This window comes from Phoenix dactylifera, chromosome 11 (genome assembly GCF_051530095.1).
Source record: "Phoenix dactylifera cultivar Ajwa chromosome 11, Ajwa_hap1_PhDact_Kaust_v1.1, whole genome shotgun sequence".
NCBI classification, from domain to species: Eukaryota; Viridiplantae; Streptophyta; class Magnoliopsida; order Arecales; family Arecaceae; genus Phoenix; species Phoenix dactylifera.
In genome coordinates this window covers 13769499-13784364 of record NC_143200.1, presented here as the reverse complement: position 1 = coordinate 13784364, position 14866 = coordinate 13769499, and the positions used below count along the sequence as shown (strand labels likewise).

General features: G+C 37.9%; 2 protein-coding genes across 6 annotated transcripts in view; both read right to left on the bottom strand.

The window, feature by feature from the left end:
• Positions 1-1566: 1566 nt before the first annotated feature.
• Positions 1567-4375, bottom strand: LOC120103902 (uncharacterized). 2 transcript variants are annotated; one of them, XM_088706854.1, is made up of 3 exons: positions 4235-4375; positions 2625-3410; positions 1567-1844 (listed from the first exon to the last, which is right to left on the bottom strand). In XM_088706854.1, exons 1-3 carry the CDS (start codon positions 4304-4306, stop codon positions 1782-1784), a joined length of 921 nt encoding a protein of 306 aa, XP_088562980.1. In that variant the 5' UTR covers positions 4307-4375; the 3' UTR covers positions 1567-1781. The 2 variants fall into 2 exon arrangements, with proteins under 2 accessions (XP_088562980.1, XP_088562981.1); XM_088706855.1 differs by lacking the exon at positions 1567-1844 and adding an exon at positions 2436-2543.
• Positions 4288-14866, bottom strand: part of LOC120108746 (uncharacterized) — a 173661-nt gene continuing 163082 nt past the window's right edge. For 3 of the 4 annotated variants that reach the window (XM_088706851.1, XM_088706850.2, XM_088706852.1), the window contains exon 5: positions 4288-4412. In XM_088706851.1, the coding sequence (XP_088562977.1) occupies positions 4385-4412 (28 nt within the window). In that variant the 3' untranslated portion in view covers positions 4288-4384. Of the gene's footprint in view, positions 4413-9448; positions 10142-14866 lie in introns of those variants that run through there. The other variant, XM_088706853.2, reaches the window with a different exon arrangement.

The window sequence follows — 14866 nt, the reverse complement described above, 5'->3', positions numbered from 1 at the left end:
CTGAGTTCGAAAAACCTTGGCTAAGACATTTTGGAAAAGGAGTTTTCTAATCTCGAACTTAAGTCAAATAAATTTTGACATATGACAGATGATGGGGTTTGAGGAGTTATCCATGACCTCCATCTTGTCGGGATCCACGATAGAAGGACTATATCATACGCTAACTGCACCGAGAAGTTCATCTATTCCGTTTTACTGGATTGTCACTACATGCTGCTAGGTATCACTGGTGGATTGTGAGACTCGAAGGCATTCACTTGATGATCAGTAAATTCTGAAGAAAAGAGTTGAAATTATTTCAACCAATTGAAAGAAGTTTCAATAATATTATGATGGAGATCACAATATATCTCACTATCAGACAGAATAGAACCTATGGGGTCACACATATAAGAGATTTTGATCATTCCGACGGTTGGATTGCGATTTAGAATTGCAATATATCTTGATTGTCAATTTGATTGATAATTGGTTTAACCCACTAAGAGTTAGTGAGTTAAAGAAGGAGGATTTCAATTGGACTAAATCAATTAGGCTTAACCTTATTAGATAAGGATGGAAAGTCCTAATTAATTAGAACTCCTTATTTGATAAGGAACTTAATTCATAAATCCAATTTGGATCCTAATTGGATTAGGATTTACATGAATCAAATTGGAGGACATATTGGGTCCTAATTAGATTAGGATTCAATTAATCAAGAGGAACCATATGATTCCTAATTGAATTAGAAAATCTAAAGCATAAAAGGAAGGAACTCCCCCTCCTTTTCTTCCTCGGGTGAAACAAAGGAGGGGCATCCACCCCTCCTTGAATCACGCCAAGAACCTCTTGATTGCATCACGCCCCATCCCTCCTTCCTTTTTTGGCCTTCCACACGGCACAAGGAGAGGCCATGTTGTGGTTCTCTCCAACCTCTTTTAAGTAAAGGATTGGAAGGGGTGAATCAAGAAAGAATTTCTCCAAATCCTTTTCCTTCTTTAAGCTAGACATGAGATGCTTACATAAAGAGGAGGGGGGCGTGAGGGCTAAATATGCATTAGAGATTATTGAATTCAGCCTTCTCTTCCTCTTCTTTAACCGCAAGGAAGTCCTTTTCTTCTTCCTCCTTCCAAGAAAAAGAGAAAATGTTTCTTTTTCTTCTTCCTTCTTCCTCCTCTTGGAAGCAATCAAAAGTTAATTGCTTAAAAAAGTTTCAACCTTCAAAAGAGAATCTTCTGTAAGGAAACTAGCACTCCGATGAAATCAAGATGCTTGAAACGATCTGTACCTCGTGTGGATACCTATAAAGATTGGACACTTGTACGGTTTAATCCTTCGATCATCAGATAGCGGTAAAGATCTACCCGCTCAAAGGTAAAATAGAATCTTTACAATTCTTTATTATAGAATTAAATTAATCAAGTTTTAATTTTAATCTCTTTTTTTTAATTCATAATTTTATGAGTTTGTGAACTCAGAATTTTTTTAAATTCTACCCTTCCTGGAATGTTCATGTGATGAACAACCCCGCACGTGTGTTTCCACTGCAATCGTCGCAACGCGTGCGAGAGTAACCCGACGGGATCAACGCTCCAAAGCAATACAAGATCTAAATTACAGCCTTTTATGGCATATATGATACAGCAAGTTACACAGACTACAGATATGTACCACTTGACAGCAGCAGCCATTTTAACTAGGAGAGAAAACAGGTATTATAACTAGTTAACCGCACACAGCAGGCAGCTGCTGACACACTGCATTATGCATGATTGCAGCTATCTGATGATTGATTCCTTTTAATGGGAACACCTGAGGCTTTGCATCTTCAGACAAGTCATTGCCATCGTGGTGTTTCTCGCCTGTCACAACCAAAACGATATTGTTTTAAGGGAAGCATTTTCCTAGAATGTTAAGGATCAATCTCATGGTATAACAGAATTAGGCTTACACTATTCTCTTGACTGAATATATTCAGTACGCTAGTAGGAACAAACAATACTTAGCATATACAGTAAGTCTGTATTTACTATTAAGAATAAACTGAAGAATAGGTAATATTTGGCATATCAAAATCCACCGTATGGAGTACATCAACTTCTCTTTTTTTATGCTTCTCTGAATTGTGGGTGATGGCCATGATATATACCCTTGGTTAGATAACTAATATAAAAATAAGTTATATCTGATTGGAAGGTTAAAGGGATGAAAGGAAGAAACAATTTCTGATCAATAAATCATGCTGGGATTCTGTGGAGACGGTCAGTAACAAGCCGGCTCTGCTTTAGCTCTGAGCTGAATGGTGGAAAAGGAGATATTGCATTTAGAAAATGTGCACGAACTACTGCACCCAAAATCCTATCTGAATCAATTTTGTGGACTGGGTGACCCATGGTGGTCAAGATTTTCCTCCTAAATGAGCTATTGCCCAAGTATGTCCCTAGCACGCCGTATTTTTAAAACAAATTTGGACATCATATCTGACTGGGAAGTTGGATTTGCTGCAGCATAGCGAAACAAACATTTCCAGTTCCTTTCCCAGTCTTGATTTCATTTGGTCACTGAAGAAAAACAAACTAGCTTATTCAAAGTAACAAGTAGTTTTTATACACATGCAAGAAAACATTCCAAGTTTGCCATACCTTCTTCACTTCAGGAACTGATTTACAGTCTGGAGGTTTCTCAACAGCCAGTTTGGTTTTGTATGGTATCAAGTTGTGACCAGGTGCATGCTGTGAGACTCCGGTTCTAGAATTTGTCACGTCTGACACAGACCTGTTGGTAGGAGGCCCAGATTCAACATTAGACCCTGGACTCTCCTGTTCCCTCAGAATCTCTTTGTCATCAACACTACTGATATCATTCTGTTCAATCTCTTCTATGCTTCTACTTAATGACGACAAGGATTCTCTGTCCAGGTCTTGCATCACAGCATGGTTAAAGTTTTTCTCTGGCTCAATTTTTTCCATGCTTCTTCTCAGCGAGTCTATATTTGATGTTGTGGATCCTGGATACAGCGGTCTAGTTTGAAGAGCTTGACTGCACTTCGTATCCTGCTTGAAGTTTAGTTCATTTTCAGTTTCTGTAGAAGGGGCATCAATAGTTTCTGCTGCCCCATCTCTAAGACTTCCATGCTGCAGAGCTGTTTCATCATCTTCTCCAGTTTGGCTAGAATTACTACCATCACCACCATAATCCAATGTGAGCTCAGTTTGCTGGTTCTGTTCCAAGGCCTTTAAAGCTCGAAGCCTTCTGTAGTATTCTTCAAAGTATGCTTTCTTTTTGGCAACTAAGCCACTAAACTTGTCCAGTTCCTCCTGGCGTCTGTCGTGAGTAAACACTGACCTTTTCTCCCATGACAATGACTCAGCTGCAAATCTTCCAAAGGATATAGAACCATGATCAAGCATTTGCGAGACCGAAGCTTCCTGCAAACCACATTAACAATATTAATACTCTACATAAATGAAAGAAAACAATATATTTAAATAATTACAGCACCCCAATTATCTTTCATTGGCTTCTTTGTATCACATGCTATATTCTCTGCTAACTTTGTATCAAACTTAATATAATATCCATATAAATCAACAGAAAATGTAAGAAACAAAAAGGGGAAAATTAATATACCAACACAGCTGAAAGGTAATGTATCATGAGTTCAGAATTCAATATAGGAGAAGAATAACAAAGTAGGTCACATCAGGAAATACAGAGAAATGAAACTCAGGTACTTAATAAAGCTCAAGCACCCATTTAGCCACCCAATAACAACAGAATAGGAAAATTATATTCATTATAGACCTTTTGCATAGCAATCTAACTTAATAAGCAGATGTAAGGAGTTTATATCATCCCAACTGTATATACTTCAAAAACAGCAATGAAACTGCAAGGAGAGGAAAACAAGCAAAATAGAACCAATAAGACCACAGCAGAGAATAAAAGAACTCGTACCATTCTGTTGCAAATATAGTGTAGAATTTGATACAATATATTACATGTAAGATCATATATTAAAAAATCTGAAATGCAAAATGAAACTAGCAATAGATAAATATCTTATCATTGTAGTTAGCATTTATGTAACCTGAATAATGTCATTAAAAAAGGGTTAAAGAGCAAAAAATAGATGGTTTGATACATGTAAGAATGAATTGCTGTTAGTTTAGCACTCTAAAGGAGCATTAAAGATTTTTTTAGACAAATAATTATGATGGTGAACAACCCAAAGAGATTAGAAAAAAATTACTTGAGAATCATCTCGATCAGATAACTCCTCCTGTGACCATCCATAATAAGTCTGACCAACACTGGTCGCCATTTCATGTCAACCAGTTACTTTACAATTATTACACAATATTATGGAGGCAAAAGCAGTCAGTTGATGGTAACTCCCATTCTACAAAAGTATAAGCAAGGGCAGATACCTACATTAGGAAAAAGAACGACAGTTTTAGTCCTTAACCTTGATAGCGTAAAAGTCAAAACACTGAGAATCATATTCTAGTTTAGATTGTCACGGTAACAATGTCAAAATATGTGATAACGATGATAGAGGAAATGTAATAACATGAGATAAAGTTGCGAGTAAAGTAGGAAAAATAACGAATCTCCTGAAATTTGAGTATGTAAAAGGGAAGAGTACAGCAAAATCTTGTCACAGTGATTTGTAAAGTACTTGCAAACTTTGCTAGATTTTTAAAAATACTCTATTCATCAAGAAAATTATAAATATATTTTCAATGACCATTGTGCTAATAGCATGGGGTTGAAAACTTCTTGACCACAAGCAGATGAGAGTATAATCAATTTAGGTTTACATAAAATTCAACTTCTTTAATTGCATTTAAGAAAGTCTTCATCCAAAACAAGAAAACAATATCTGAAATAGGCTGGGTCAAAAGCAAGGTAGTGTTCCAACTTTAATCCAAGAAAAATTAATGTTTTTTCCATAGGCTTGACTTTGGGGCAAAATTTTATATCACATTTATAATTGTCTTGTAAAAATTGGTTGAAATCCTTTACATGATAAAAAAAGAATTAACAACAGTAAAATTATGATGCTCTGATAGGCATAGGAAATTGATGGGAAAAATGAAAAATCAAATAACTTAATACAGACTAAATAAAAAGCCATGGAGCAAATTTTTCTTCCAAGCCTCAAGGAGAACAGTAAAGGAATGATTTAAATTCCTTGGGGACCTTTTCAGATTCGACATACTTAACAAAAGACTGCTGTAATCATTAAACAATCCAAATAAATTAAGTTTTGTAAACGAGCTAAGATAGTAAATTAAAGTTAGTCCAACACTCACGGCAGTCATAGTTAAAACATAAGCTGAAAACATATCATATCTACTTTTACGAGGTCAGAACATTCTTGGACAAGCTAAACAATTGAGAAAAAAAAAATCCTGGCTTCTGAATATTGCCACCTATTCTTCAATCTTCAAAACCCAAATTCAGATCTTTTTGTTTTTCACAACTCAAGCAGATGTTTAACTAGTGCCAAATTTCGACTCTCAATAAATAGAAACTAAAATCAGGAAAAAAAATTTATCAAAGCAGCTCTTCCATGATATTATAAAATCCAAACTCCAACGTTAGATAAGTGACTCTAAATACCTGGCATGAGACGCGCGCGCTCTGGAGAGAGAGAAATAACAAAGCAAATAAGAAATAAAGAATTCAGCTAAATAATAATTAAAAAAAAAAGACAATGAAAAATTTAAAGAGATCAAGATAAAGGTTCCATCTTTGATGGGCAATCAAGATAGAGATTCCAAAACCAAATCTTTGGCAGAAAATCGAATCCAATAGAAAGAAAAACATAAAATCTAGCTCCCGAACCTTGGCTAGGGGCAACAAATCATCCATTTTGGGATCAAAAACAAACCCAGAAAGAAAAAATCCCCTTCGAAAAGGCATAAAAGTAATACTATGACAAATTGTTGGCAAATAAATCAAAATATACTTACATACTTCAAGAAATACTGCGATCCGAAAACAAAGATGTAAATGTCAGAAAAACACCAGAGCATCCCAAATTAAATGAGAGCAGAAATAAAAATGAAAAAACAAATTAAATTAATTAGCCAATCGCAACAATTAGGAGAAAAGTTATCCAATGGTGAAGCAGGCATTTCAGCTAACTTAATAACAAGAGACATAAAAGAATTGCAGAAAAAAAATAGCACAATAAGATTCACACAAACTGGTAGTTCATGTAAAAAAGCCCATCTATTTATGGTCGGGATTTTGTGAAGGAGAAAATGTAAATATGCGACACATTCTAGTATTGAGCAAACAACTCCTGATTTCTGACAAGCAAAACACGAACTTTGAGAATGTCGGTTCTCGAAGTCAAAATCGTACCTTTATTGATACCATCTTTATCTCGAAACTATCATCAGCCTCCAAATCATATGAATTCTTCAGGAACAGCAGAAAAAACACATCAGAAGAAATTTAATTACAGTTTTGTAATTAAAGATGCCTTAAAAAAAATATAATCTTCAAAAAACAAGAAATTAGAAGGCAAAATGGGAAAAGGAAAAAGAGGCTCAAATTCGCCACTTCCAGATGTTCCCCGCCAATTGCTAGAGAAGCTGACACGCAAAGAAGAAAAGAGCAATTTTACAAGTCACCCATCATCTCATCAATATACATACATACACACAAAAAAGAGGAGAAGATCCCCGCTCCTCCTCTCCTCGGGTGATGACCTCTCCAACTTACAATGAATGCAGATTGGTTGTCAGCAGTGTAGTAGACCTTCCAAAAATGCCTCGCCTATTGCCAGAGAAGGTGGCATGCAAAGAAGAGAACAAATTTAGAAGTCAACCCTTGTTGCATCAATATTCCTGCAAAAATGCATCCATACAAACAAAAAAGCAAGGAATGCTGTACCGGCCGGTTCAGCCTGTACCGAACCGATACTGGCTCCGAACGGTCTGGTTCGGTGTTAAAAACCCGTACCGGCCCGAACCGGCTAACCGTATCGGCCCGTACCGGTTCCAAATTTTTTTGGAGCTTTTGGATACGTGAACCAAGAGGGTTCCCTCCCAACCCGCAAGCTACCAATGCTTTCAAATCAAGATCTGGCCAGAACAGGTCAGCAACACATGGATAATTTAATCTAGTATACCAGTCCAAAAATTGGTGTCCAAGACTATTGATGCTTGTTGAACGTCAATAATAGACTAAAAAGCTAATTTGATTCAAGAAATCACAGCCTAAAGCAATAAAAGTAATACTATGACAAATTGTTGGCAAATAAATCAAAATATACTTATATACTTCAAGAAATAATGCAATCAGAAAATACTTCGACCTGAGCACGCTGTTCCACCAATCAGATATGCTTGCTAAAGAGACATCAATGGTTAGGATTTATCGAGGACAGCTTCCACAGAAAATCACGAATCAAGCCCCTATAAGATAAGATGACTAGGAGCTGTAATATTTCATTTAAAGGCTATCAAAGAAAGGAGTAAAGATGTCATCATCACCCAAAAGGTTCGGACTTTAGCTGCTGCATAGGGTCAGCAATAGCTCGGAAGATAAATAGATAAGACAACAGCAGACACGAATATACTTGAACAATTTTTATGAGTTTGGTAAAATTCTAGGATGATGCAGTTTGAAAGTCCGAGCCACAAAAACTGATGAAGTAGATTTACCATGAATAAAGCGGAATGCAAAGTGTACAATCAACATAAAAGTTGTGGTTAAAAAGGGGTAGCTGGCAAAGAGAGTGGCTATCCATAATTACCTAAACTACAAAGGCCGGCGGACAATAGAAACTCAAGCAAGTACATTATCATCTGAACGCAATACAAGTGTACTATTTATGTAAATAAATTAAACAAACTTAGTCTCAAACTAGGTGGAATCAAGAAACTTCATCTCATCTAAAGGGAACCAGAAAGAGTATGGCCGTCAAACCACGTACAGGTCAAGGAATTATCTGTGTTCAATAGAAATCATTAGGTCTAGCATGGAAGGTGCAAGAAGACGACGTTTTTTATTAAAAAAAGAAAAAAATATTAAAAAATGTTAGAAAAAAGAAAAAGAAAAGAATGGCTTCCAATAATAAAGAACACAAAGCTATATCCACTACAGGCCAGACACAAGTCAATTCTTGTATAAAAATAAATGGAGCCTTTTTGGAAGCCAAAAAAGGAATCATGTTTAGCCTACGAGAAGTGAGTCCTAAGAAACCAAAACAGACAATTTACCTAGAATACACAATATCTGGCTTTGTAACGAGCCAACCTCAGTTCGAAAAATAAATCACCGAGTCAACCAGATATGCTAATTGTTGGTCCATTTGAACTTTAGAAGATAAGACTACATCCTAAAAAATAATAATCATAAAACAATCATTCACAACTTAATATAATATAATCATCCCGACATATCACAAGCCTTACCTTTATGATACATAATACATTCAAGAAAACAAAAAAAGGCATCCCCAAGGTTTCTGCCACTTAGCATCTGAGGTGTTTCGAATACATGATGCACAGGTCAAATGGAGCAACCTTACCATTGCACCAAGCCCCGCCCGCACGTAATACATTAACAAACATGCTCAGGCATGAAATCATGAAAATTAAAGAGAAAGAGAGGTTGAAAAAGAAATGGTAAAGTATCCAGAACAACATGCAGAAATGTTTTCCAAGCCAATGGAAAGTCATGCAGATCAATGTAACCAACAAGGTTAACAAAAAATGATTAAATGATTGAAGGATTGGAATTACCACACAGTATGTCACAAGGATATAACCATAACTGATGGCCAGCAGACAAAACAAAGAGAAATTCTTCTGGTTCTGAACTTGATCTAATATAAAAAGGCATAGGAGCTATACAGGGATTAGTCTAATAGTTCGGTTCTGAGATTATGCAAATGCATTTTCAGAAGATCATGTCATTATCTCATGGGAACTGCATATGATACTATTTGAAAGTGTACTAAGAGAACCAACCACATTTGTCAAATAAAATATTAAGCAACATACACAGCACATAAAAATGGGAGCAAAAGTAGAGCTGCCACTGTCATGATTTATAGAAAACAAGGATGTAAATGTTAGAAAAACACCACAGCTTCCCAAATTAAATAAGAGCAGAAATAAAAATGAAAAAACATATTAACTTAATTAGCCAATCGCAACAAATGGGAGAAAAAGTTATCCAATGGTGAAGCAGGCATTTCAGATAACTTTATAACAAGAGACGTAAAAGAATTGCGGAAAAAAAAAGCACAATAAGATTCACACATAAACTGGTAGTTCATGTAAAAGAGCCCATGTATTTATGGTCGGGATTTTGGGAAGGAGAAAATGTAAAAATGTGACACATTTGAGTATTGAGCAAACAACTGATTGTTGACAAGCAAAATACAAACTTTGAGAATTTGGGTTCTCGAAGTCAAAATCGTACCTTTATCGATACCATCTTTATCTTGAAACTATCATGAGCCTCCAAATCCTATGAATTCTTCAGGAACAACCGAAAAAACACATCAAAAGAAATTTAATTACAGTTATGTAATTAAAGAAGTCTTACAAAAATATAATCTTCAAAAAACAAGAAATTGAAAGGCAAAAAAGGAAAAGGAAGAAGAGGCTCAAATTCACCACTTCCAGAAGTTCCTCGCCTATTGCTAGAGAAGCTGACACGCAAAGAAGAGAAGAAGAGTAATTTCACAACTTGCCCATCATCTCATTAATATACATGCACACAAAAAAGAGGAGAAGATCCCCGCGCCTCTTCTCCGATGGTGATGACCTCTCCAACTTACAATGAATGCAGCTCAGGTGCCAGCAATGTAGCAGACCTTCCACATATGTCTCGCCTATTGCTAGAGAAGATGGCATGCAAAGAAGAGAAGAACAATTTTTAGAAGTCACCCTTGTTGCATGAATATTCATACAAAAATAAATCCGTACACAAAAAAGCGAAGAAGAAAAGGAGAAGGAACAATGCTTGAAAGGTAACTGAGAAATCACTATAGATGCTCACCTCCTCTCTCAAGTAGAAAGCTAGGAGAAAGGAGAGGTGGAAGGCTGAGCCTTGTTTACCAACATATAAGAACCAGCTCTTTGAGAAGGCGATTATCCATCACATTGTATGCCCGCCCATGCTCCTAATTCTTGGAACCATTATAAGTACCATTTTGAACCTTATGTCTTACATGAAAAGTTAACATAATCTGCGGCATTAGATAAACAGGTCTACTGCAATAAATAAATAAGGTTTACTGCAAATCCGAATATGACTCAGAGGGTACCCTCTCAACTCACAACCTACCAATGCTTTCAAATCAAGATCTGGTCAGAACAGGTCAGCAACAAATGGATAATTTAATCTAGTATACTAGTCTAAAAATTGGTGTCCAGCACTATTGATGCTTGTTCAACGTCAATAACAGACCAAAAAGTTAATCTGATTCAAGAAATCACAGCCTTAAGCAATAAAAGTAATACTCTGACAAATTGTTGGCAAATAAATCAAAATATACTTACAAACTTCAAGAAATACTGCAATCGAACAGTTTTTCGACTTGAGCATGCTGTTCCACCAATCAAATATGCTTGCTAAAGAGACATCAATGGTTAGGATTTATCGAAGACAATTTCCACAGAAAATCACGAATCTAGCCCCTATAAGATGAGATGACCATGAGTTGTAATAGTTTATTTGAAGGCTATCACCGGAATGAGTAAGGATGCTGTCATCATTGCCCAAAAGGTTCGGACTTTTGCTGCAGCATAGGGATCCAACCATGGAATGCCGTACCGGTCCAGTCCTAGACCGGTACCGGAACGGATAAAAAACCGGTATTTTCCGATTTTTTATCCGAACCGGCCGGTACGGGTGCGTACCGGCCGGTTCGGAGCCCGTACCGGCCGGTACGGGTGCGTACCGGCCGGTTCGGAGCCCGTACCGGCCGGTACCGGCCTCGTACCGGTGCGAACCGGCCGGTTCGCACCGGTACGATTTTTTTTTTTTTAGAACCACAGCGCCGCGCACTGTGGTTTTTGAAACTACCACATACCGGCCGGTACGGTACCGGCCGGTACGTACCGGACCGGACCGTCCAACAATAGCTCAGAAGATAAATAGATAATTAAGACAACAACAGAGACAAGAATAAACTTGAACAATTTTTATGAGCTTGGTAAAGTTCTAGGATGATGCAGTTTTGAAGGACCGAGCCACAAAAACTGATGAAGTAGATTTACCATGAATAAAGCGGAATGCAGAGTGTATAATCAACATAAAATTTGTGGTTAAAAGGAATAGTTGGCAAAGAGAGTGGCTATCCATAATTACCTAACTACAAAGGCTAACGGACAATAGAAACTCAAGCAAGTACATTATCATGTGCAACTTAGACAAAAGGCATTATCTTAACCAAGTTCAAAACTTTTGAAGATATACTGAAGAAAAGGGAGAGAGGGATAGAGAGACTTTTACCAAGATCTGCCCACTTCCTACGCTCTCCACCAAAATCTACTTTAAATCTCTCAGAAATTCAAGAAACCCTTAAAAAGGAATATTGAAAAAAATAATCCCAGCAACTGGAAAGCAAAGAAGGGGAAGATGGAGAAGGAGACTCAGATTCACCAATTGATCTGCAACTAATAAATCAAAACGGCTGCAAACGGTTGCCTGCAGAACAACAGCAGCAGACCATCCAAGATTGCCTCACCATCAAGAGAATAGTTGCTTTCCTCTCAAAATGTAGCAAAACCCTCATCCAAGAATCATCACAGCCTCTTTGCATGGAACCCAAAAGCAATGCCGCTCTCCCAGTTTGCGAAACAAAGAAGAAGAAGAAAAGCAAAAGAGAAGAAACAAAAACAAAGAGAACAAGATAACAAGAAGCACACCATCGCGGCCATTATCCACCCGGGAGACCAACAACAAGTTGAAGGAGAAGAAAGAGAAGACCAACAAATCTTGAGTAAGAGAACTAGAAGCCGACCTGGGGAAAAGATCCCACAGTGTCTCTTTTTCTCCTCCCCCCATCGAACGATCGTTGCTGCTCGGCTGTCTGCGGAGCAGCAGACCTTCCAGAGCTGCTCACTCAATCGCTGCTAAAGAGCCGCGGCCAGATCTGCACCCTCTTGTCTATGATATCTGCTATCTGGTGGGGGAGGTGGACTCCTTCCGAGCCACGCATGTCTTTCGTGAGGCGAACAGTGCAGCAGACTGGGTCGCCTCATTCGTAACACACCACTCTGGAGCCGTCCTATGGAGGGGTTTCGAGCGAGTGCCGGTGGCACTAGAGCGTGTTTTGCTTTTTGATTATTCTGGGCGTTTTCACGGTTTGCAGTGAGATGCCGGTACACCAAAAAAAAAAAAAGAGAACATAATCTCAAGCACCAAACTATTACATCCACCATGAAAGGCTTGATCAAATCATTCAAAGTTGACAGTAAGAGACAACAAAAGCAGAGAAATTACTATAACAGATCCATGAAAACACTAAAGTTATATGTCACAGTCACAAAGGCAAAAAATAGCATACAAAACCACACACATAGATGGGGCATTCCACAGACGTGGTGCATGCAACAACAAATAAAAGCAGGTGGACAACCAATTGAATCACCAAGGCTAACAGAGCAAAAAAAGTTTGCTCAAAATTTGATGACCATCATCATGTCATCAAATGGAGCAAGCAATGGCAGCGAACTGAGACAACAACCAGCACAAATCTATGTACAACAACCAAGCAAAATGAGAGATATAGAAGCAATAAAATAATCCAAACTCTTTATATGAACCAGAGAAATAGTCTTAGCATCTGACGAGATAAGCCTCCAAAGAAATTCTATATAGCAACCTTTTAAGCTCAATGGTTTAGGATTTTCCATGGATTTCGTTTGATTCTGGCTATTCACATTTCTTTATTTCAGTCGGTTTTTCTAGAGAATTACATTGCATACCAAAGAATTGAGGTATGATTAATTTCGAGGACGAAATTTATTTAAGAGGGAAAGAATGTAATGTCCAGGCCCGATACTAACTAGGCCCAATACTTTTGAAGCCCAGTTTAAGGGTATTTGGGCCAGGTCATTAATGGGGCCGTATTGGGCCCATGGATGGCAACCCTCACCTCAAGCCTAAGGACTGAAGTGACGGGCCCCAGCTGGCCAGTAGGGGGGAAGGCCAGCTGTTGGGCCCTCATCCATGCATAATGGGAGTCTTCCACCTCTCACCCTGGTTGAAAGGACAAGCCCAGCTGGCCTGAGGGAAAGGGCAGCTATAGGCTTCCGAAGCAAGGAGGAAGGAGAGGGTGCCACCTCTCCAATAAGCAGAGTTTATTTAAACTCCCAGTTTCTTAGCTTAGGAGTTACTATACCCTCTTATTCCTTAGCCCTCTGGAGTACTATACCATAGAAGCCGAACCCTAGAGCCGAAGGTTGAAGGAGCTGAACCTCTGAAGCCCTAGGAGAGGAAGGAGGGATTTCTTGAAGGGTGTACTGCTCGGCTACAGCCAACCCGGAGCAAAGTATGACCTGATTTACTAAAATAAGTTTAAACAAAATAAAAAGGGGGGAAGTTCCTCTGTGGAATGTTTCTTCCCTCTGTTTCAAGTTTCAACAGTAAAATAGAGGGAGGAAGACTCTGGCACAGAGATGGAAGAAGAAATAACCTTTACTACCTTATAAGATACACTGCAAATATTTTAAAAATATGACAGTTTGACTAGTCTGACTACCCTGTTACCCATGTATGAGGCTTCGTGCTATTGTGGGCGGTAGTCGGCAATAGCACGGCCGTGTCACGGATCGTGTCCGGGGCGTGACATATGTCACCTCAGTTGTGGTTATGATAAAAATAAAAAAGGGAACAGAAATACTTCGAACACAACTGCAATTAATATAATTTATGACGTGAATGCTTTAAGGCCTGCAGCATCACGAGAAGATTGAACTTAGGTGAGATCAAATGAATAATGCTTATCGAACATTGAATTAAAACAACAAAATCCAATTAACATAGCCCAAAAAAAAAATTTGTTAGTCCGAAAATTAACTATTTATCAAAGACGGATACAATGACGGGGAGTGCAATCAACTAGCAGACCATTTCATCCACAGTTTAGACCAACAGGGACCTACAGACAGCATCTACCAAAAAAGGGTTGATCATATCATTCAAAGTTGACAGCAAGAGGTAACAAACGCAAAGAAATTACCATAATCCAACCATGAAAATACTAAAGTTATGTGTGTCTCAGTCATAGCGGCAAAAACAGCATACAAAACCACATAATGCCAACATTAAATAGATGTTCGGGCATTTCACAAACGTGGTGCGTGCAACAACATATTAAAGCAGGTGGACAACCAATTGCATCACCAAGACTACCGGACCCAAAAAAAAGTTTGCTCAAAATTTGATGACCATCAATTACGTATCATCAAACAGAGCAAGCAATGGCAGCCAACCGAAACAACAACCAGCATAAATTTATGTACAACAACCAAGCAGGACGAGAGATATAGAAGCAATAAAATAATCCAAACTCTTTCTATGAAGAACTAGAGAACTAGTCCTAGCATTTAACGAAATAAGCATCCGAAGAAATCCTATATAGCAACCTTTTAAGCTCAATGGTTTAGAATTTCCCGTGGATTTAGAACGTCAGAGATCATTTCACATGCCAGAACAATATAGAACATAACCTCCAGAAACAAATTAGACGGAGTCCCACCAACAACCAAGAATACCAAATGTAGATTGAACAAACACCGATCAAAATATTATCTCACTATCATTCAAGTCCAGAGAGAACTTAAAGCAAAGTTAACAAAATAAAATATCTGAACCAAGTTCAAAACTTTTGAAGATA